The following is a 22226-nucleotide window of genomic DNA, read 5'->3' on the forward strand; positions in this document are numbered from 1 at the left end:
CTGTTTTTAAAAATCAAGAAAGAACACCACAAGCATCTTACTTAGAAATATCAAAGTTAATACTAAATGATACGACAACAACAACATTCCCTTTTGAGGAGGGAATGATAAAATGTGAAAGACATTTGTTTTTAAACTGTAAACATTGTACATATCTACTTCTTTTACTTGCTTAAACTATATGCATATATAATTTTAACAAAACATAAAATGTAAAAAAAAGATTCCTTTAACACAAAAAGCTACCTCTCCATGAACAACATAAGCATGTAGAATCATTTGGGGTTTTCATAATGCATATATAAATGCAATTATTTCAGACCTCAGGAATATTCTAGAGAACACACGCCTGTATTTTCTTCCATCCAGTAGGAAGAATCACTGCCAACAAAACTTGGCTCACACTGACCCTTAAAGACAATATCCCAGATATATTAGATAATTAATCATAGTACCTTCTAAGGAAAACTGTCACCCCCACAAACCCTAATAGAGGGACAGCCTTTGGCAACATCATCCCTAGATTTTTCTGATTAGATTAGCAACAACATCAGTGATGTTAGCAAATAAATACAGGTCTTGAGGCAATGTCTTATACATTTACAACAAAAGGTCTGAACCACTCACAGAAACATAATTTCAACAATGAGCAAAGGGATTTTTATCTGATAAACAAAAATTTTACTATATAAGCAAATTTCAAGATTTAAATCTTAAAATCTAAAGCAAATAAAATTTTATGTTAAAATTTAAAATATCAGGCAAGTACATAAGATAAAATTTGACAGATAATCTACTATGACTCTTTTCATTGTTCTTATTTTTTCAGTTCTTTTTATTCATGCTTTTTTTTAGCCAAATAAGATTTAGAAAGGTGGAATTTATGTAACTACATAAACAAAACGATAATACTACATAGATCATGGGAATAAAGCACAGCTAAGATCTACCCAAAATTGAATTCTATTCAACTACAATGTAGCTTTTTTGCAAATTATATCATACTGATTTTTAAATGTTCAGACTTTTCAGTGCTGGCACAGTGGTGCATGCCTATAATCCCAGCAGCTTGGGAGGCTGAGGCAGAAGGATTTCAAGTTCAAAGCCAGCCTCAGCAAAAAAAAAAAAAAAGGTGCTAAGCAACTCAGTGAGACCCTGTCTCTAAATAAAAAATATAAAAATCAGGCTGGGGATGTGGCTCAGTAATTGAATGCCCCTGAGTTCAATCCCTGTTTTTTTTTTTTTTTTAAAAAAAAAAAAAATTTTACAGTGGTCAAAAATACTAGAGTTAAAACTTACAAAAGCCCTTTATTATAGTCCATAAACCCCCATGCAATGCATCAGTTGCATTAGCTTTCTTTTGTAATTGTCACTAACAATCTACAGGATGGCCAGTAACCTAGATCTAATGCAAAAAAGGCAAACTGGACAATAAAGATACCTTATCAGAGATAATGAACTAGCAAATATTCTCAGAAAAATCAGAGATAGGACCTGAGCCTAAAAGGCCCTAAATCCTATACTGGAGAAAAGACATGAAAGTAGCCTCAAGTGTGCCAAAATTACAAAGCTGTAATAAGTGAACACCAGTTAGTAGTAGAAAAATAAGTTAATAAGAGAAGCACAAGTGTAGAAATAAGATGACCCAGGTTTGCCTATCCTGGTTTGCCTGGAACTGTTCCAATTTTAGCACTGGAAACCCCATGTCCTGGGAAAAACCCTCAATACTGAAAAAAGAAGGAAGGATAGGATCAACTGATTCAAGTTAACAATTAAATACTAGTGTGAAGCTCAAAGATCCCACACTCTTGGGGTCATTGGAACTACCTTAGATCCAGAAAAACTTTCAAGTTATACATTCTTGAAAGGACTAGGGATAGGTGTAAGATTTGGATTCTAACTTTATTAACCCCTGATGCTTGAAATAAACTTCCCCTTGCTTGGTTAGCCTAAATTCTTGCAGCCAAAAGAGTGTAACTGAAAAACGAATTTTTTCAATAATAAAAGAGGAAAATTTAGCTGGTTGTTTCATGTCATTTAAACTTTAACTTCACAAAAAATAATTTTCCCAAGGTATTTTTAAAAAGTTGGAAAACTAGCACTGTAATGAGAGAATAAAAATAAAAACAAGAGCATAAAAGGTTCAATGAGAAACAAATAAAAAGCTGAGTTAACCTTACAAGGAAAGAAACAGTGGCGAACTTAATAGTCTATAAATTTAAAAAATATTATATAGTAAGAATGAAACTGGTAAGTTATTCTTCACTTCCCCACCAAAATGAAGTAATCAAGGGACACCATAGAAACTCAATTCATAAGGATAGATATCAGTTCTAACAAAAGAAATGGCTGGTTCTATTTTATGTGATGGGCTGAAATTTCTTCCAGTTCTATGACTCTAGCTCTTAATTTTAGGGGCCTAATTGTATCCGATCTTTGAATAAGTAGGTAATACTAAGTATTAAGAGATTCTGGCCAAACCACATCTGAAATAATAAGACTATGTTCAGATTTGGGGGCCATATTTGAAAAGAACATTAGAAAACTAAGCAGCATTTAGAAAAAAAAAATCAAAAGGCTTTAAGAATGAAGAAATCCAAAAGAAGAAAAATGATAACTATAATTAAATACTTGAAGTCCTTTTAGAAAGTATTTTATTTTTTATTATTTGAGAGGGCAAAACTAAGACCAACAAATAAAAGTGATACAAAGGGCTGAGGTTGTAGCTCAGTGGCAGAGTGCTTGCTTAGCATGCATGAGGCACTGGGTTCAATTCTTAGCACCGCATATAAATAAATAAAATACAGGTCCATCAACAACTTAAAAAATTTTTTTTATTTAAAAAAAGTGATAGGAAATTTTTGACCATTATATTGAAAAAACAGCTATAATAATTCCAAGTCTTCTAAAAATGAAGTGAACATTCTGAAAAAGTAGTAAGATATCCAATATAAGTGTTTTAGCAGAAATTAAATTGATATATATCACCCATATAAATATAAATACACACACACACACACACACACACACGATGATATAAAAGAACTCTTTACAGAGAGAAAAACTGAATCAGATATCTTTTTGGGGGGCAGGGGAATAATAAAGAATGAACTCAGGAACACTTTACCAATTAGCTATATCCCCATCCCTTTTTATTCTTTGAACACACTCTTGATAAGTTGCTAAGACTGCCCCTGAACTGGCAATCTTTCTGCCTCAGCCTCCCAAGTCACTAGGATTATAGATGTGTGCCACCACACCCAGCCCAATATCTTTTTTTAACATTTAATTAAAAGCTTAAATAACTTTAAACATATAGAAAACTTTAAACAGAAATAAACAGAAGACTATATTACCCAGTTTTAATACTATTTATCCATAAACTTCCTTCTCTGGCTCACTCTTATATTATTCTGAAGTATACTTATTTCATATGTCATATTTCATATGTCAGATGAACTTTAAAACACTTCCAGGGCTGGGGTTGTGGTTCAGCGGTAGAGTGCTCGCCTGGCACACACAAGGCCCTGGGTTCGATCCTCAGCACCACATACAAATAATAAATAAATAATAAAGTTTAAAAAAAAAAAAGCCACTTCCAATTCAATATTCTGCTTCTGTAGTTCCAAGATACTAATAAACTGAAAAGTCCACTAACATTTAGAAAATGAATTATGTTCACCATGCGCTCAATCAGTCCTAGTTAACTAGGGATTTAGAGCCTGACAGTTTTATTGCCTAGCTTCATAGTGACATCTAGTGGATTAAAACTGCAACAAAAAAAGCAAGATTAAAAAGCATCTATTGTTAAATTGTATGGGTAAAAGTTCACATGCCCAAAATAGTTAAGTCACTAAATATTCTTTAGAAAATTCATCTTCTTCCAAGAAAAAAAAATTAAAACAAGGCATAAAAAGTTTTTAAAATTTTGTAATATTTAGTGCTTCTTATTACCTGATTTTTCTTACTCATCTAACTTCATTTTCTGGTTCTTTATAAACTATCAATTAGAAAGCCTTCTTCTTTTCTTCACAAATATACCAACCACACTGCAGATTCTAAGTCTTTAACTGTTTCTCTCATTTCAAAATTCTCTTATCAATTCAGCTTACCAATTCAAAATATACAACCCCATCCATTTCTTTCATGAATTCTTCCCCTATTATTTCCTCAGAATTTAAATATTTCTTAACTCCCATGGCAAAACTTAATTGCCAGAGATACAGGAAATGGGTCCATAATATTATTTAATAGACTAGGGACTATTAGCTTTGTATACCTACCTGGAAATATAAGTCCATGGAAGGTTCCATTTCACATTTCATTAGTATCCCCACAATGCTTAATAAGTATAATACATTCAAATACATGCTGACTAATGTGTTCAATCCATGCTTTAAACAAATGAAGTCCATAGCCATAAGTACCACAAAAGCAAAGACTGAAGGTGTCTGAGTAAATGTTCTATCCCTGTATCTTATACAGTGCCTGGCACAATAAATTTTTGCCAAATTGTTCATAATATTAAAAGAGAAAAAATGAGGCGCTGAGAATTGAACCCAGTGCCTCATGCATGCTAGGCAAGCACGCTACCACTTGAGCCACATCCCCAGTCCCAGGAAAGTACTTTTTTAATAAGATGAAGAACAACTTCCAAAGTAGAGGTGAAGAACAAACCAAATGAACAAAAGCTCAGGTACACTAAGGAAGGAGCTGTCTAGGAGTCAAGTATTTGAATACATGAATCTATTCATAATTCTTAATTAGGTATATAAAATGAGTTATTAAATAAAAGTACATATTTTACAAAAATTCTGGATATGTTTAGGCACTCCTATATTATTACTTTACCTACAACCATAGATCCATTTATTATGATAACAAGATTAAGACAGAAAAGAAAAAACATATAAAGATAAATACTAAATGAAATACTCTTTAGAAGAACTGAATATCTTTGCAACAAAGGTAAGAATCACTTCTGTCTGTATGCTACAATGTAATAGTAACTTACACAGAATAATTTCATTATAATTGAGAAAATCTATGTTCTTTGGCCTGAAGCTCTTTCTAATAAATTTTGAATTCTAATACTTGAGCACCTTTCTTTAGATGATTCTAAGTCATTCAAAAATAAACTAAAATGTAAATTAGAAAAATACATGTAAAAATAAGCATTATTCCACTGGTCTCCATTTTTACAAAGAGTAAAAAAAAGTGATAAAAAGTAAAGTTGAATATATCCCCATTTCATATTCTATCAATGTCATATTTTTAGTTTAGAGGATGGGGAAAAATCAGATATAAGATAAAACGAGTATGCACTTACAGCTTGGGCTTGTTGTTGGAATAATTCATTCTGATTCTCTCCATCTTTTATTGCACTCCCAAACATCTGGGAAGCAGGTAACCCAGAACTTCCAACTGCAGCATTCAAATTGCTTGGAAAAATACTTGTCCCTTTAGGAGTGAAGTGTGCTGGATCTGAAGATTGCATGGCTATAGAGCCTTCTTTTTCTGCCTACACAAAAGAAAAAGGAGGGATATGAGATGCCACTCCAATCCAGTGTAATCAAATAATGGTTGGGAGAAATTAGCTGGCAAAGGAACTAACTTTTACCAGTTACCTGTTTGTATTAATAACATTTATATTATTTCACTTAATTCTCACACAATCTTGTAAGAGAAGGATCATATCCATATTTTATAGATATGTACAACCATAAAAGTTAAGTAACCCAAGGTCACATAGCTAAAAGTAAAATAGCCAGAATTCAAACTCAAGTATGAACCCAAAATTCTTGGTGTTTTTTTGTTTGTTTGGTTGGTTTTTTTTTAGTTGCAGATGGACATGATACCTTTATTTTATTTGCTTATTTTTTATGTGGTACCGGGGATCAAACTCAGTGCCTCACACATGATAGGCAAGTGCTCTACCACTGAGCCAAAACTCCGGCCCCATTGACATTGTTTTTAACTATTTGATGAAAACAAAGAACACATCAGAACACACAGCAATAAAACATGATTTCTCTATATAAAAATCTTGTGCACTCACTAGAAAATCAGATTATATAAAGCATGAAATTAAAAGAAAGTGATACTGTTACTGCCTAATAGTTTATCTTACAGTATACATACTTTGCACTCAATTATTACTCAGGTTCACTTTTTTTTTAAATTTTTTTTATCAGTTACACATGACAGTTCAATGATCTTGACAATTCATACATTTGAATCAAATGGGGTATAATTTCTTATTTTTCTGATTGTACAGGTTGCAGAATCACATTGGTCATACAGTCACCCATATACATACAGCAATAATAATGTCTATTTTATTCTGCTGCCCTTTCTATCCCCCTTCTCCTCCCTTCCCCTCCCATCCACTTTTTTTTTTAATATTTATTTTTCAGTTGTAGTTGGACACAATATCTTTATTTATTCATTTTTATGTGGTGCTGAGGATAGAACTCAGGGCCTCCCTCATGCTAGGCAAATGCTCTAACACTGAGCCACAACCCCAGCCCCCAGGTTCACTTTTGAACTTACTGCTTCAAAAGACTTCTGAAGCTGTTGCTGTTTTTTCAGTCTAATTTGTTGATTGACTCGGTGTTTGACTTGTCTCTGAAAATGTTTCAAAGCTTCTTGTTTTTTTCTTAGTTGTTCCTTTAGTTCTTCTTCAATCATATGTGCTGAAGTCTTCAAAGATAAAAGAATTAATTTGCCTATCAGAAGTTTTGTCCATTAGGGCTGTTGCAAACACAAAAAAGTCAGGATATAATCATGGAAAAAATAATTCAGTTCTATAACCCAAAATTGCCAGAAGAGTAAGGAAATTATGAGTGTTCAGAGACAATGATCTACATAGTGAATACCAGGTACTTAAACCAAATCATAAACTAAAAATTAGAATTCGTAAGTACTCAAATTTTATTTATTTATTAAACTGAAAATAAAGATGTCCACTTTCTTTTTTCCCCACATTTTATTGATTCTTAAAGAACCAATTTAAACCCACTCCTGTTACACATTTTCTAAATGGAGTAAATGGTACTGATACACCAGACTGCTCAGATCTCACCAGATATATCCTACTGTAAAACTCCTTCATACTCGGAATTATTCTCCATTTTTAACACAGTATGTTCTTACTTTCATACCCACCTAGTAAAGGGCCTGCTCAATCTTCAAGACCATCTAAAATCCATCGCTAGTACCTCCCATAACACACTGAGCTCTTATGCTACGGCATCTCTCATTTTACTAATTTTACTGAGTTCAACATTTATGGACTCATCCATCAGATTATGAGCTCTTTAAGGACAGGAAATGCATTTAATATCTACTTGTTTTCCCTACAATATAGTATAGAGCCCTGATTATAAAGGTACTGAATAAATATTTATAAAAAGCTTTATCCCTCAACAATTCTAAGCAATCTAGAATATTTCATCACATTTGAGTTCCTGATTTGCATTCACTTCCTCTAAGTGCTCTGAATAACCACAGGAACGAAAATAACAGCCATTCTCATTTTTAAGGATCTATTATATGCAAGCACTTTATATTATATCACTCTATCCTCAACACTACCTTCAGTAATAAGGTAATTCTTTGGTACAAACGAGGACACTGGTGTTCAGAAAGATTAATCTTCAGCAGAAGCCCAAGATTCTATAGCTGGCTACTAGCAGAGCTAGAAGTTTCTGTTACTCTTAAAACTTTTATTATCTATCCTATATTGCTTTTCTCCTGACTATATGGTCTTCCTTCATAAGGAATTTTCAAATTAAATTAAATCGTCATGATACCTGCTTCCTATTGTTTCTTATACCACAGTGATTTCAATCTGAAGAGTATCTCAAGGGTTGGGGTTACGGCTCAGTGGTAGAGCACTGGCCTGGCATGTGTGAGGCACTGGGTTCGATCCTCAGCACCGCGTATAAATAAACCAATATCCATCAACAACTAATAAAATATTTTTTTAAAAAAGAGTATCTCAGTTTATATTATAAGCTCCTATTAAATTCTCAAAAATAAAATGAATTTTAATAAAATTAAGGTTTTCAAGAAACCTATCCCATAAACTATTCTACAAGAATATGGTCAACTAGAGTGGAATGTACAATGCAAGTAGCAAGAAACAACGGAGTAAAATAATTCCAAAAGAGAATTATTTACATAATAAAGTCTGAACTGACACAGATTAGACCAAGTCTAGACAAATTTAAGCCTCAATAAATCAAGCCTCCTAGTATTTATGCTCATGTTTAGTATGTTCCCACACCAAATTCGATCCAGCCCTGAACATATGATAGAATGAAGTAGAAGCGTTGGCTTTGTGACTTCCCAAGCAAGGTCATAAAGCAACTTCTACCTGAAGCTCTTGGAGTGCTCGCTCACTCTGGGAGAAACCAGCACCATAAGAATTCTCACTACTCTGAGAGTACCATGCCATGAGGAAATACAAACCGGCCAAATAGGCTTTCTGAAAAAAGAAAGATATACAACCAGCCCCCAGCCATTTTAGTCATCCTAGCCTAAGTGCCAGAATGTGAGCAAGAAAGCCATCTTAGATATTACAGCCTATTATCAAGCATCATAAGAAGAAGCACCAAAGAATCCAACCAACAACCAGAACCTAGTCAAGCTGTCCCAGACAAATTAAGCTACCTCTGATGAGGCCCCAGACACTTGAAAAGCAGAGACAAGCCATCCCACTGTATTCTGCCTAAATTCCTGACACAATATTTTTGCTTTGTCAATAGATTCTCAGCAAAAGATAACTAGAAAATATATTAATGTAAATAGCCATACATGATAATAGGACAGCAGTGTCACTTAATGCTAACTTAATTATTGGGAGGGAATGGAGATCTAAGCTCTGACATTTTTAGGAACCCTGATGACTCCTTGAAATTTAGGGGGCGGGGAATGAATAGGAGTTCCCCTTTAGAGTAGACATGATGTTAGTGTAACAAGTTTTAGAAGTAACTACTTTCATCTACTCTGAACCAACAGTGCTATTCTGTAAATAAGAGTGGATTCCCAAACTAGACAGGCTAAAGTAATAAAGAGTTGTATTAGATACTTGACCAAACTTCCTTCAGCTAAAATTGATTCGAATTTTTTAAATGAGGGAAAGAAGACATGTTTATACATGTTCCAGTCTTAAAATTTTGAATTAATGTGTAGGAACTTAAGATTCAATTTTTTTTTTCCAATACTGGAGATCAAACCCAGGGCCTAACACATACTAGGCAAGCCCTCTACCACTGAACTACATCCCCAGCCCCTCATTTATTTTGTATTTTATTTTGTTTATTATTATTTTTATTTGGGGGAGTTCTGTGGATTGTACCCAGTGGTGCTTTATTCCTGAGCTATATCCCCAGTCCCCCCACCTTTTTTTATTTTTTAAGTCAGGGTCTAAGTTGCTGAGGCTATCCTTGGCCTTCTGTCTCCTCCTTTAGCCTCCTGCCTTACATCCTGAATCACTAGGACTGCAGGCATGTGCTGCAGCACCTAGCTCTTTTTTTAATTTTTAAGACAGGGTGTCATCATGTTACCCAGGCTGGTCTTGAACTGGCAATCTTCCTGCCTCAGTCTCCCAAATAGCTGGGATTACAGGTGTGCGCTACCACACCCAGGATAAGATATAACTCTTCTTAAAATACAAAAAGAAGCCAGACACAGCGGCACACAACTATGATCCCAGGAGCTTGGGAGGCTGAGGCAGGAGGATCACAAGTTCAAAGCTGGGCTTAACAATTTAGCAAGATCCTATCTCAAAATAAAAAAATAAAAAGGACTGCAGACATTGCTTAGCAGTTAAGTGCCCCTGGGTTCAATCCCTGGTACAAAAAAAAAAGGCTAGAAAAGAGCTTAATGGTGTCAAACTTTAGGCAGTTTGATAATGCTGACATGTGACATGACAAAGATGTCATAATCTAAGCCATTAAAAAGCTGTATTAATAACTTAAATAATGAAGGACACTTGCATCAAAACTGATTCTTCTGGGATATTTTTTATATATCTTTTTTCATCTCCACTTCAACCATCCTTTTTTGAGGCTTTTCCTTTTTATTTCTTAGCACTATAAAAGTTTTGATGGGGACTGGGGTTGTGGTTCAAAGGTAGAGCACTCACTTAGCATGTGTGAGGCACTGGGTTCAATCCTCAGCACCACATAAAAATAAAGATATTGTATTGTATCCACGTATAACTAAAAAATAAATATTTAAAAAATATTTTTAAAAAGTTTTGATGGTATACTTCATGCTTAAGTTGTTACAATTATATCCTAACCTGTCCCCCTGGATCCAATCTCTCCCTAATCTTTAAAAAGTTTGAAGCAATTAATTTAACCAAAACACAGATAATGAAATTCATTTGTAAATATTAAACAATAAAGTCAATCCCTTCTCCAAAATGTCCTATAGTTCCTTACCACCCTTATTTTCCATAGTCCTCCCAACCACCATTCCCCTAACTTTCCATGTCAATCCATAGAATCAACTCTTAGAATCCTGAACACACCTTGTTTACTTCCATCTCTCCCAATTTCCCTTAGGAGAATCATCCCACTCTCTTCCCAGATTATCCAAAGTCTTTTTAAACTTTCCTGGTTCACATAAACCCAATCATCTCTTAGCACTTAATCATGGACTAGTGAGACTCTTAAAAATTCTTTCAGAAAATACATAGGGTAGAAATAAATCAGTTAATGTATACATATACATATGAATATTAATTTAGTAAATATACTACATTGCTACATTGCTTTGTCATTTAACATTTACTTCAAAATGTCTCATTTCTCCTCTAGGATAAAGTGTACATACTTTAGTGAAAAGGGAAAATACTTTTCCTGCCCTCCTGCCTCATTACTCTGGTACATGTTCAGTACCCAATCTATTTATACAGAAGATCATTACACATTTTGTGCATTCCATAAATATTTACTGAATGCCTATACTTATTAGGCAATATTTATTTAAGATAAAAGTGAGGTAATGATAAACAAGATTTCCTACCTATAAACAAGGAGCTTATACTCCATCAGGAAAAGAAGATACATAATGATTTACTATAATACAACTTCGTATTTACCTTAATAAAATTTTAACAAAAAGCTAAGGCGCACAGTTTGGGGAACCACTATCAAAAACCTTCTTAGGGGGCTGGAGTTGAAGCTCAGTGGTAGAGCACTTGAGGTACTAGGTCCAATCCTCAGCGAAGCATAAAAAATAAAAAAATAAAGGTATTATGTCCATCTACAACTAAAAAACGATTTTTAAAAAAACCTTCTTATAAAATTGTCCTTATGCCAGTTCATATGAGAACCATCATGTAAACATGGACATGTAAATTTTACAAAAGTTTTCCTTCATCTGAAATGCACCTCCTTTCAGGGCTAATAGACCATATTTCCTCACTCATGATCTACTATGTGCAAGAGCAGGAAGGAACAAGAAATAAAGGTTCCTGTTCTCAGGGAATTTATAGTTAAAACTGTCTCAAAATCCCAATCAATTAATTTCTTTCTCCTTTTTGCTTGAATCTCCATTTTAAAACATAGGTTACTGTATTGCAAGCAATCAAGTTTGTAAAGTAAACTGATACACATCCTGTCCCATGTATTACCACCTGCACAGTAGGTCTGACTTAAATAGTATTTTGATTGTACCAACTAAAGCTCCAGCAAGTTTTGGCAAAAAACATACTTGATCTATAATCCTAAAGCAAAAATATAATCTATTTACAACAAAACAGAAACAACATCCTCCAACTGTTCGTCTTTAAGCACCAAAAACTAGAAAAGACTAATAAAAACAAAGGGGGAATCATGTTTGGATCAAACTATCACTCACAGATGCTGGGATTTCCAAACTATTTGGGGAGGCAGGTTCCACCCATACCCCAACTGGGATTACAGCTTGATTCCTCTCGGCCAGCACTGCTAACACGTCCTTGCTCTTCGTGGGGTTTAAAGCCAGGGGTAACTTTGTGGAATTTTGAGATTTCTTGAGGGGAGCCATACGTCCTTGCATCTGTGACTTCTGATGAGAAAAAAGAAACGCGTCAAAAGCTCAAACCTCCTAATACATGAGTCACAGATCTCTGGGGAAGAGAGAAGCCCTAGGAAGCAGAAACCTGGCATGGAGCAGAAAACTAGGGATTCTAGAGAAATCTGAAAGAAAAAGAGCCGAAGGAAAAAGTAAAGACGCAAGGAAAGGTTTTAAAACTGCCTTCTGGAAGAAATGGGGATGAGAGGAAAGAGAAACAAGGTTCGAAAACGGAGAACTTAAGACTGTGCCTAGGGGTAAACACAGCGCGGGGAGTTGGAAGGGCAGAACCTGGGTCTGAGGCAGAGTCCAAATACCGTAATCGGTATCCGGATATGGAGAGAAACGTTGAACCCGCAAGTTCTGGGCCAGATAAAAGCCTGCTTCAGAGGACGCGGGAGCCCACTCCAGCCCAGATAGCACTGGTGCAGTACGAGTCCTGAGCTCGGCCGGAGAGTCAAACTATGCTGGACACTAAGGAAACCACCTCAAGTAAACCGCCACTTTCGGCGGACGCCCCTCCCCACCGCTCCACAGCCTTGTGCCCGCCCCTTCCGGGCTTCCCGTCACCGCCCAGAGGATGGGGAGGTGTGAGGGGCGGGTTTTCATGTGCCGGTGTCCGTCACTTCCGCTTCCTGTCCTGCTGACTAGCACGACTGGTAGATGTGTGGGGTTGCTGGGTAACGCGCGAGATAACGCGCGGCGGATCAGTGGACCTAAGACCGTTCCAAAACCTTCAGGAAAGGGCAGCTTTGAGCTGGTGATCTGACCGACTGGGTTGGCCACAGTTGCAGTTGAGGAAAGTACAGGAAAAGAATGGAAGGGCCCGGCGGGATTTCCTAGAGAAACAGACTAGTCAGCAATAATTCATACTATTATTTTATATAATTCATTATGTTTGCAGCTGTTTCATACTTCTTGTATTTGAACATCGCAGCCTCATGAGTCGTCTCCCTCTCTGCTCCACACTAACGTAATGCAGTATAATATATACACTTCATTAACCCTGTGGGACACCCATTCCCATTCAAAATATTACATGCTTTTTATATACCACTGCTACTCTCAGCACTGAAGATAAATAGCGAGCAAAACAAGCAAATATCCTTTGTTAGGGGATTTACAATAAAGTGAAGTAACCGAATAAACATGAAAAGTTAATAAATGTGTCAGATTCTAGTGAGTGTTTTGGAGTGAAAGGAGACAGGATAGGGAATGTTTTAGGGGAGGACGGGAGATGAAATATTACATAGGATGTCTAGAGAAGGTTTCACTAAGGTGCTTTTGAGTGAAGAATTAAATGATATAATAGAACAAACCACTGTGGTATTTAAGGGAGGATTTTACAGTGTTCCAGGTAAAGGAACAGCAAATACAAATGCCCCAAAGTGGGAGCATTGCCTGATTGAGGAGCAACAAGGAGGTTAGCATGACTGAAGCAGAGTGAAAGGAGAAGAGCTGAGACAAGAGGCAAAATTTGAGGCCTGGGCTAAGGAACATATTAGAACACTATAAGCCACCATAAAGTTCTGAGACAGGGATTCATTTGGAAGGTTTTGAGCAGAGGAATGCCATAATGTGAGTTGCATTTAAAAAAAATATTCTAGATGCTGTATTGAGAAAAGAAGAGGTATGGATAGAAGAAAAACCAATTAGGAGGCTATGGCCAATAATCCAGAGATTATGAAGTGTTGGATCAGCAAGTAGTAATGAAGATGGTGAGAAGAGGTTGGATTCTGGATATATTTGGGAGGCAAGATTTTCAGGATCTGCTGAATGTGTGGATATGGACTGTGTATTGTGTGCATGTGATAGGACTTAAGGGAAATTCTAGTGGTTTCATTTTAAGCAACCAAGAGGATGGAATACTATTTACTACTGAGATGGTAGAGATGCTAAAGGCTAGGTTTGAGCTGCTTTCTGGTGTGATGTCTTGAGCCACTTTTCTACACCACAGTCTCCTGCCATGATGTTCTGCCTTACCTCAAGCCTTGAGGAATGATGTTGGCTATCTATGGATGGAGACCTCTGAAACCAGTCTGAAGTAGATGTTCACTTGTTGAGCCAGATGTTTCTTCCCAGAGACTCCAGAAAGGAAAAGCAGAGAAGCAGAGTATGGGGTGAAGTGGGAGCAGAGACTAACAGAGAAACCTAGAACATAGTTGAACCTCTAGAGAGCAGGAAACAGCCCACTTGTCCTGGTCACACATTTCCTACCTTCTATCTGTCGCCCATAGACAATGTCCCAGTTAATAGTTCTGCACACTTTTAACCTCCACTGGAGAGAATGTTGGAAATTAGGACACCCAGGTGGGATTGGGAATCACAAATTGCCCCTGACCAGGATAGAACTGAACTGAAACTCCTTGTTCATGAATGGGATTCCTCTATACACAGACAACAGGGCTCCTCTGTCACTACTGCAGAAGAAGGGAGAACCCTAATGAGGGAAGAGAGATGATTCTACTGGGAAAAAAATTGACCAGGAATTATGGCTCTGAAAAGAAAAGGCCAACTAGGAATTCAAGGAAATTAACAGTACTCATTTCCTGACAAAGAAAACAATTCCAACAAAGGAATTCTCAGATTGACCAAAGGGTATTTGCCGCAGTTTGTTTGGCTGCAGCAAAATAACGGGGGCGGGGGACACAACTTGTGTAGATTGATACAGCAGGAGTAGGAGCCATTTATTGTAGGACAACAGAGGTATTTATACATTCCACACAGCTTATCTAATTAACATAAACTAGATAAAGCAGTCAACCAATAAGAAATGTCCACACTTAATGGCTCGCTGGCGCCACCTCACAAACCACTCCCCCTGGCAAAATACCAGGCATCATCCAGACTTGTTTACAAACCCTAACATTTCTCTGGCAAAATGCCAGGTGCCATCCTGACTTGTTTACAGACTCTAAAAGGTATTGGTAAGTTTAATCAGTACTTTCATTATAAAATAATGGAAAATAAAATAGACCAGAGGATCTTCAAGTGTGGTCCCATAACTGCAGCATAAATATCATCCGGGAACTATTAAAAATGCAAATCGCTGAATCAGAAACTGAGATAGGGACCCACCAGTAGTTTAACAAGCTCTACAGGTGTTTCTAATGCAAACTAAAGTTAGAAATCCACTGGTATGAGCACTGGAAGCAAATTAATCACAGCTGTGAAGAACACAAACTTTAACATAAACCTTGTTGTGGAACAAATGAAAAATTGAGAAACTATCAATTTAAATATCAGAGGTTGACGATCGTTGAGAAGTAAGGATGTAGCTGGATGTAAAATACTTTTTTAACCTAAATACAAAATGGGAATATGTTGACTCATATTTGTGATGGTTCATTGTTTTTATTCAGCTTTATTAAGGTATGATTAACCAAAAAACTGTATATTTACAGTGTGCATGTTTTGGTATACATATATATTATGAAATGAGCATGACAATCAAGCTTACATATCACTTCACCTACCATTTATGTGAGTGATGAGAACCCATGAAATCCATTCAGCAAATTTCAAGTATATAATGTTATTATAACTAGCCAACATGCTAAACATTAGGTCTCCAGAGCCTATTCATCTTGTAACTAAAATTTTCTAGCCATTGACCAACAGCTCCCATTTTCCCCAACCCCTGATAGCCCATCCTTCTATTTCCTGTTACCATGAGTTCACCTTTCTTAGATTCCACATATAAGTGAGATAACACAATATCTATCTTTCTGTTCCTGGCTTAATTAACTTAGTATAATGTCCTACAGTTTCATCCATGTTGTCTCAAGTAGCAGGATTTTTTTATAGAATGAAAACCAGACTAAAGTATATGTTTCTTCCTTCATCCCAATTTTTATTTTTATTTTTTTATGTTTGTTTGTTTGTTTGTTGTATCAGGGATTGAATCCAGGGGCTCTTGACCACTTAGCCACATCCCCAGCCTTTTTATATATTTTATTTAGAGACAGGGTCTTGAGGAGTTGCTAAGGGTCTCGCTATGTTGCTGAGACTGGCTCTGAACTCACCATCCTCCTGGCTCAGCCTCCCAAGCCTCCAGGAATACAGGCATGTTCCACAGCACTTGGCCTTCATCCCAACTTTTGATATCTGAAAAAGATAATCTCCAGGTCTAGGCTAGAGCATCACCCCTCACTTGAAGGTAAAAATACCACAAGTAGGCATAGTTACTTGGTAGGGGGGTCAACTCATAGCCTATAAAGAGGTGTGGCTCTGAACTCCTTTTCAGTGATATATTCCAAAGGCTTCACTTAGTGGAATTACATAGTATTTTTTTTTTTCATGTCCAACTAGCTTCCCATTGGCACCTTACCCTTCTTGGCCTACTTTTACTGGATATTCATTGTTAAAACTCAGCATATGCCATCAATTGATATTGTTTTGTCAAAGCATATTCAAACCAATAGAAAAACATAAAATAAATTAAATAACACATGAGCAAGCTCTATACCACCTGCTACTTGCTTATGCCAACCCAGCTTTTAACATCATGAGAATCAAAGTCCATTATAAAACAGTCCACACAATGCTCTATAAAAATAAAACATAAAAATAGACCTAGACACTTCCTGACAGGTTAACAACACATCTAGCCCAGCAAAGGAAGAGAAGTGGCTGAAGCTACCTGGGGTATCTGAACTAAAACCACACAGGAAGTCTCAGACTGAGAGCTCACTTACTGTATACCACAAGACCCAGCAGAGAACATTACACTGTGTGAGGCACGGTCACTCTGACAAGGATCTTCTCTTTCTCTTCCCTTTCATCCAGGGGACAGGAATGAGGCAAAGTTTGATTTTTAAAAATAACATTAGTTCAAGACTTACCTTTAAATTTTTGGTTTACTTCAAATTTGACTTCCTGAATATGGACTGTCCAGTATGTTTACTCTAACATTTCACATGAGAATGTAATATTGCATTAAAGAGTCTGATGATTTAAAATATAATGCTTTGCCCCAGAACTTGTTCTGTTTTGTTTAAGGCAGTGGGAGTTTATTTTCTTTTATTTTTGTATTTTTTACAATCTCTCATAGTCACAGAAACTTTAGGTTCTATATTTTTGTGAAGTATTTACTGGTTTTATTTACTGAAAGTGAGAAAGTAACTGACTCTTTTTTTTTTTTTACTCTCTTCAAAAATGAGTGCAGGCCAAGGAATGAAATTGACCAAATTATATTGTGTGCATGTATGAATATGTAATAATGAATTTTACTATTATGTATAATTATAATTCAATAATAAAGAGAATTTTAAATATTTTTTTTAAAAAGAACTAGGTTTTAGAAGACCAGGAGTTCAGTTGGGACAGAGTAAGTTTTATTTATTCAACCAACTTCCAAGAAACTAGTAAGAGAAAAGTGTCTGGAAGAAAGGTCTGGGCCAAAGTATAAATCTGAGAGTTATTAACCAATAGATTGGATGGAATTATCAATAAGCTGAGTATAGATAAGAAAATAGGTTCTTACGCCTAGTCCAACATTACATAGACCAAGAGGAGAATGCCGAGAGATTGGAAAGGATCAGTCAGTAATCCAAGGAAGAAAACCAAGAGTTTATTGACTTTCAAAACTAAGTGGGGGGAAAAAAGATTCCATTAAGGAAGACAGACCATCTGTGTTAAATCCATTTGAAAGGTCAAATAAGATGATGGAATTGACTATTGGATTCACCAATATGGAGGTCATACTCTTTAAAAAGAGTAGTATCTTTGGAGCAATTAGAGCAAAAGCCTGATGGGATAGACGTAAGAGAGAATGGGAGAAATAATTGAAGACAATGATTTTATACAACTCCTTCAGTGAGTTTTTGTTGTTGTTGTTGTTGTTGTTGTTTGTTTGTTTTTTAGTTGTAGTCGGACACAATACCTTTATTTATTTTTATGTGGTGCTGAGGATTGAACCCAGGGTGAGCACTCAACCGCTGAGCCACAATCCCAGCCCCTCAATAAGTTTTATTTAAGAGACAGAATTACACTGAAGTTCCATCTCACTCAAAATGGCAATTATCAAGAATACAAAGTAACAATAAATGCTGGGAAGATGTGTGGCAAAAGGTATACTCATACACTGCTGGTGAGACTGAATATTGGTACAACCATTCTGGAAAACAATATGGAGAGGCCTCAGAAAACTTGGAATGGAACCACCATTTGACCAGTTGTCCCACTCCTTGGTCTATACCCAAAGGACTTAAAATCAGCATACTGCAATGACATAGCCACATCAGTGTTTACAGCAGTTTAATACATACTAATAATTGAACAAATACACCTCCTGGTATTTGTATTATTCCTTCCTACATTGGGCCTGGGTAGATATGTATAGAAAAGAACAGAATGTGATGGCATATCACTTTGAGGGTTAGTCACTTTGAAAGAAGCTGTGTATTCCATGAACAGTTCTATAAAGAGAGCCACCTGGCAAGGAACTGAAGTCTCCTGCCAACATCCCTATGAATTCGCTTGGAACTAGATCATCCAGCATAACCTAATCAAATCTTCAGTGCCGCAGTCTGGCTGGGCACAAAATCACGAGCCACCACACAGCTTGTAGATTCAAACAGCAACTCTTTATTCCCGAACTCACACCAGCCGTCTACAATCACGTTCTGGGGAAATCCACGTTCTCTGCCCAAATCCACCCCCACTGGGCTTCTGTCTCCCAAAAAAATACTGTCTGAATCCCGTGAGAACTCAAGGGGAACTCAGGCAGCAGGATACGCTCTATTCCCAGCAGGAATAACCTTAAACCTGGAACCTAAACCAGGAACGCCCTAAACCCGGATTATAAACCGGGAACACCCTAAACCCGGATCCGCCCTGGTCCTTGAGCAAGGTCACCTACATGCAATGTCACTGCAAAATGTCCTATTTCCACGAGTCCTTCCACTAAGCAACATGGGGTACGCTGGCAAGGAAATTGTCATACCTACTTGGCTAATGGCTCCCAGCACTTCAGGAACTGTACTCTTGACTAACAACCTGGCTGCAATCTCATAAAAGACTCTAAGTCAGTCCACTGAATTAGAAGGTGTGTGAGATAATACTTATCATTTTAAGATGTTAAATTTGGGGGTGATTTGTTACACAGCAAGACATAAGAATAAAGTTCACCAGCTAATAAAACAGAGGAAGAGATATTGGAGACTTGAGTAAGGAAGAGAAGGTATAATACAGTTTTCCATAAAACAGGATTATGAACTAGAGACATGTACAATGGCTGGCTGGCATTTGGACCCATGCAAAATTCATAATTACAAATTAAAATGAGACCAGTTGTGTTAGCTTTTTATTGCTGATACAAAATACCTGAGAGAATCAACTTAAAAGGAGGAAGGATTTTCTGGGTGTGTTGGCACAAGTCTGTAATCCCAGTGACTCAAGAGGCTGAGGCAGGAGGATCACAAGTTTGAGACCAGGCTCAGCAACTTAATGAGGTCCTCAGCAACTTAGTGAAACCTCATCTTAAAAAATAAAAAGGGTTGGGGATATAGTTTAATAGTATAGCACCCCTGTGTTCAATCTCCATATTACAGGGCTGGAACCTTCTGAGAAATTGAGGCAGCATGAAGATGTCTTTTCAAATCCCAGTTCTTGCAATCAAGTCAGAAATATTTCAGACATGTCACTCAGAGTAACAGGCAATGAGTTTATTAGAAGAAATGGGAAAGGGGAAAAAGGAACAGTGTCAAGGGAGAGAGTGGGTCCTTTCAGAGAGGAAAGGAACAGTGTATCTTTCCTACATTCTAGTTTTATTGGGGAATCCCAGAGAAATTTCCAGAGAGTTCTGCTCAGGTCCACTTCTTAACTTTTGACTAATAGCAGGATGACATGAGACTTTCAAGTCCCCACTACCATGAAATTCTAGGTCACTTTGGCCCATGCTGACTGGTTCTATTTGGATTCTTAACCATAGTTCTTACCAGATTTTATGGTTAGAAAGGATTATCATTATCTCCCTGGATTCTGAGATCTGGTCTGTGTAGGTATCACAAAAGTCCCCCCTCTGTCACTCCAGCCTTTAGGGTAACTTGTGTTCCTCTTCTCAGAAGTATTTCAGCCTGCATTTCTTCTGCAAGTAACAGGTGAACCTTTGGAGAACAAATTGTTTCTCCTGCATTTCACATGTTGAGGAATGTGACATATTCTGTCCACTTGAGTCAGTCAGGACTGCAGATAAATTACTTTTTTTAGAAAAAAAAATGGCGTAGGTCAGCACAGTAAGCCCAGTTTATAAATTACTACCTTGCAGGTTGGGGTTGTGGCTTAGTGGAATAGGACTTGCCTAGCATGTGTGAGGCCCTAGGTTCAATTCTCAGCACCACATATAAATAAATAAATTAAAGGTCCATTGACAACAATAAAATATTAATAAAAATACATTGCTACCTTAACCTTGTGTTCCCACCACTTGTATCTTTTCCCTATCATCTGGTACACACACAAAAAAAATTATCTTGGCTCATGGTTTCAGCAGTTTCATAGTCATTTGGCCCCTTTGCTTTTGGAGTTATAGTGAGGGAGTACATTATGGTGGAAGCACCTGGTGGAGCAAATGGCTGCCTCATGGCAGCTAAGACACAAGGAGAGGAAGGATCCAGTGTCCCAATATATCTTTCAACTGCTTCCCATTAAACCACATCTCTTAAAGGCTCTTCCATCTCTTAACATCACCACACTGGGGACCAAGATTTCAATACATGAACTCTTGGAGGACAAACCATAGCAGTAGGTAATGATGGAAGAGAAGACAAGTGGGAGGTAAAAAACAGTTGGTAGGATCAAGATATTGTAGGTTCAATGTAGTGTATATATACAATGGATTTTTATTAAGATACAAAGAAGGATGAAGTTATGTCATTTGCAGGAAAATGGATGGAACTTGAGAGCATTATGTTAAGCAAAATAAGGCACACTCAGAAAGTCATGTTTAGAAACTAGAGAGGAAAAGAGCATGTGGTAGGACCAATGAAGACAGTGCTGAGGTAGGTTAAAGACCAAGGTCACTGGAGAAAAAGAGATCATAGAAATAAAGGATCAGAGCATCAGCTGGGTTATCCATAAAGATAATACTGATATCAACTGATTTTGGGAAAGAATATTTTTGGTGACAGCCAAGGACAACAATCTTCAAGGAATTTCAGGAAAAGATTTGGAGGTTGGTAGATGAGTATAACTTGGAAAGCAGTGAATGATATAGTCTGATGATGTAAGATTCAAAGTTACAGGTGAGATTAAGGAAAAGGGAGGAGATGGTTTAGAAATAGCACTGCGCAACTGAGTAGCAAGAAGGAAACCTATCCCACTCCACCCAGGGAGGCAATGAACAGAAAAGAGCCATCATTTGAGGACCAGAGGGAGGTTGAATTGCAAACCTCACAATACTTTGAAAAATTGTTATTATGTAGCTCTTTGCTCTCTCCCACCCTTCCTCTCCAGATCTGTTTCCCAGTAGTAGCTGGGCCAGTGGTTTTGTAAGAATCTATGCTCTCTATAAATCCATAGAATTCACATCTAAGGCCCTACTCTCATTTTCTGATATCTTCAACAAGGCTTGTATTCTATATGACCCAAGTTGGTTTCTCAGCAAGGGAACTGTTTGCTTAGAAATGTCTGTCTTCTTCAGAAAGTTAAACTAATGAGTGTTGTTGGCACCCTAGTGTAGAGGCCCTGCTCCTAAGCTGTCCTCACTGAAGTTGGATAAGCCTTTTTCTGTGGCTGGGGATCCCTGGTCATGTTTGCACAAAGCCCCAAGTCACTGGATCCTTGGCAGCAGTCCACTCCACACAGAACTGATTGTTTGTAAAGCACTAGGGAGCAATTTGCTGTTTGGTCACAACTCTTCTATTTGTGGGTGTCACACCTGTGACAAATTAGAAACTTGGTCGCATGTCAGTCCTCAGAGCCTGTCCTAAGGAGATCCTGTATAAAAGTGAGAAACCTGCCTATCCCTACTCTCAGGGGTACTGGATGTTGAAAACAACCACAGGCACTGAGTCAGACCCACTTTTACCCCTTCTCCAAGTTAGAACAGGGTTTTCCAGGGCTGAACAATATTCTGGGCTATCTCCAAAAAGAAGATCACAGTACTTTGATCTTCCTCTTCCTTGTTCACCTCCAAAATCACCTTTCTAACT

General features: G+C 37.0%; 1 protein-coding gene across 19 annotated transcripts in view; it reads right to left on the reverse strand.

The window, feature by feature from the left end:
- Ccdc15 (coiled-coil domain containing 15) overlaps nt 1-12599 on the reverse strand; it is a 63577-nt gene extending 50978 nt beyond the window's left edge. For 18 of the 19 annotated variants that reach the window (XR_009225760.1, XR_009225759.1, XR_009225758.1 and 15 more), the window contains exons 1-4: nt 12390-12599; nt 11878-12066; nt 6553-6702; nt 5330-5521 (exon numbers count right to left, since the gene is read on the reverse strand). Coding sequence is in view for 16 of the 19 variants with exons in the window: in XM_046432716.2 (XP_046288672.1) it covers nt 5330-5521; nt 6553-6702; nt 11878-12057 (522 nt within the window). In the remaining 3 variants the exon portion in view is untranslated. Of the gene's footprint in view, nt 1-5329; nt 5522-6552; nt 6703-11877; nt 12067-12363 lie in introns of all 19 variants that reach the window. The other variant, XM_046432705.2, reaches the window with a different exon arrangement.
- Between the last annotated feature and the right edge of the window lie 9627 nt (nt 12600-22226).

Source organism: Marmota monax, unplaced genomic scaffold (genome assembly GCF_021218885.2).
Source record: "Marmota monax isolate L192 unplaced genomic scaffold, Marmota_monax_Labrador192_F-V1.1 WCK01_AAM20220418_F8-fsc00062, whole genome shotgun sequence".
Classification (NCBI taxonomy): domain Eukaryota; kingdom Metazoa; phylum Chordata; class Mammalia; order Rodentia; family Sciuridae; genus Marmota; species Marmota monax.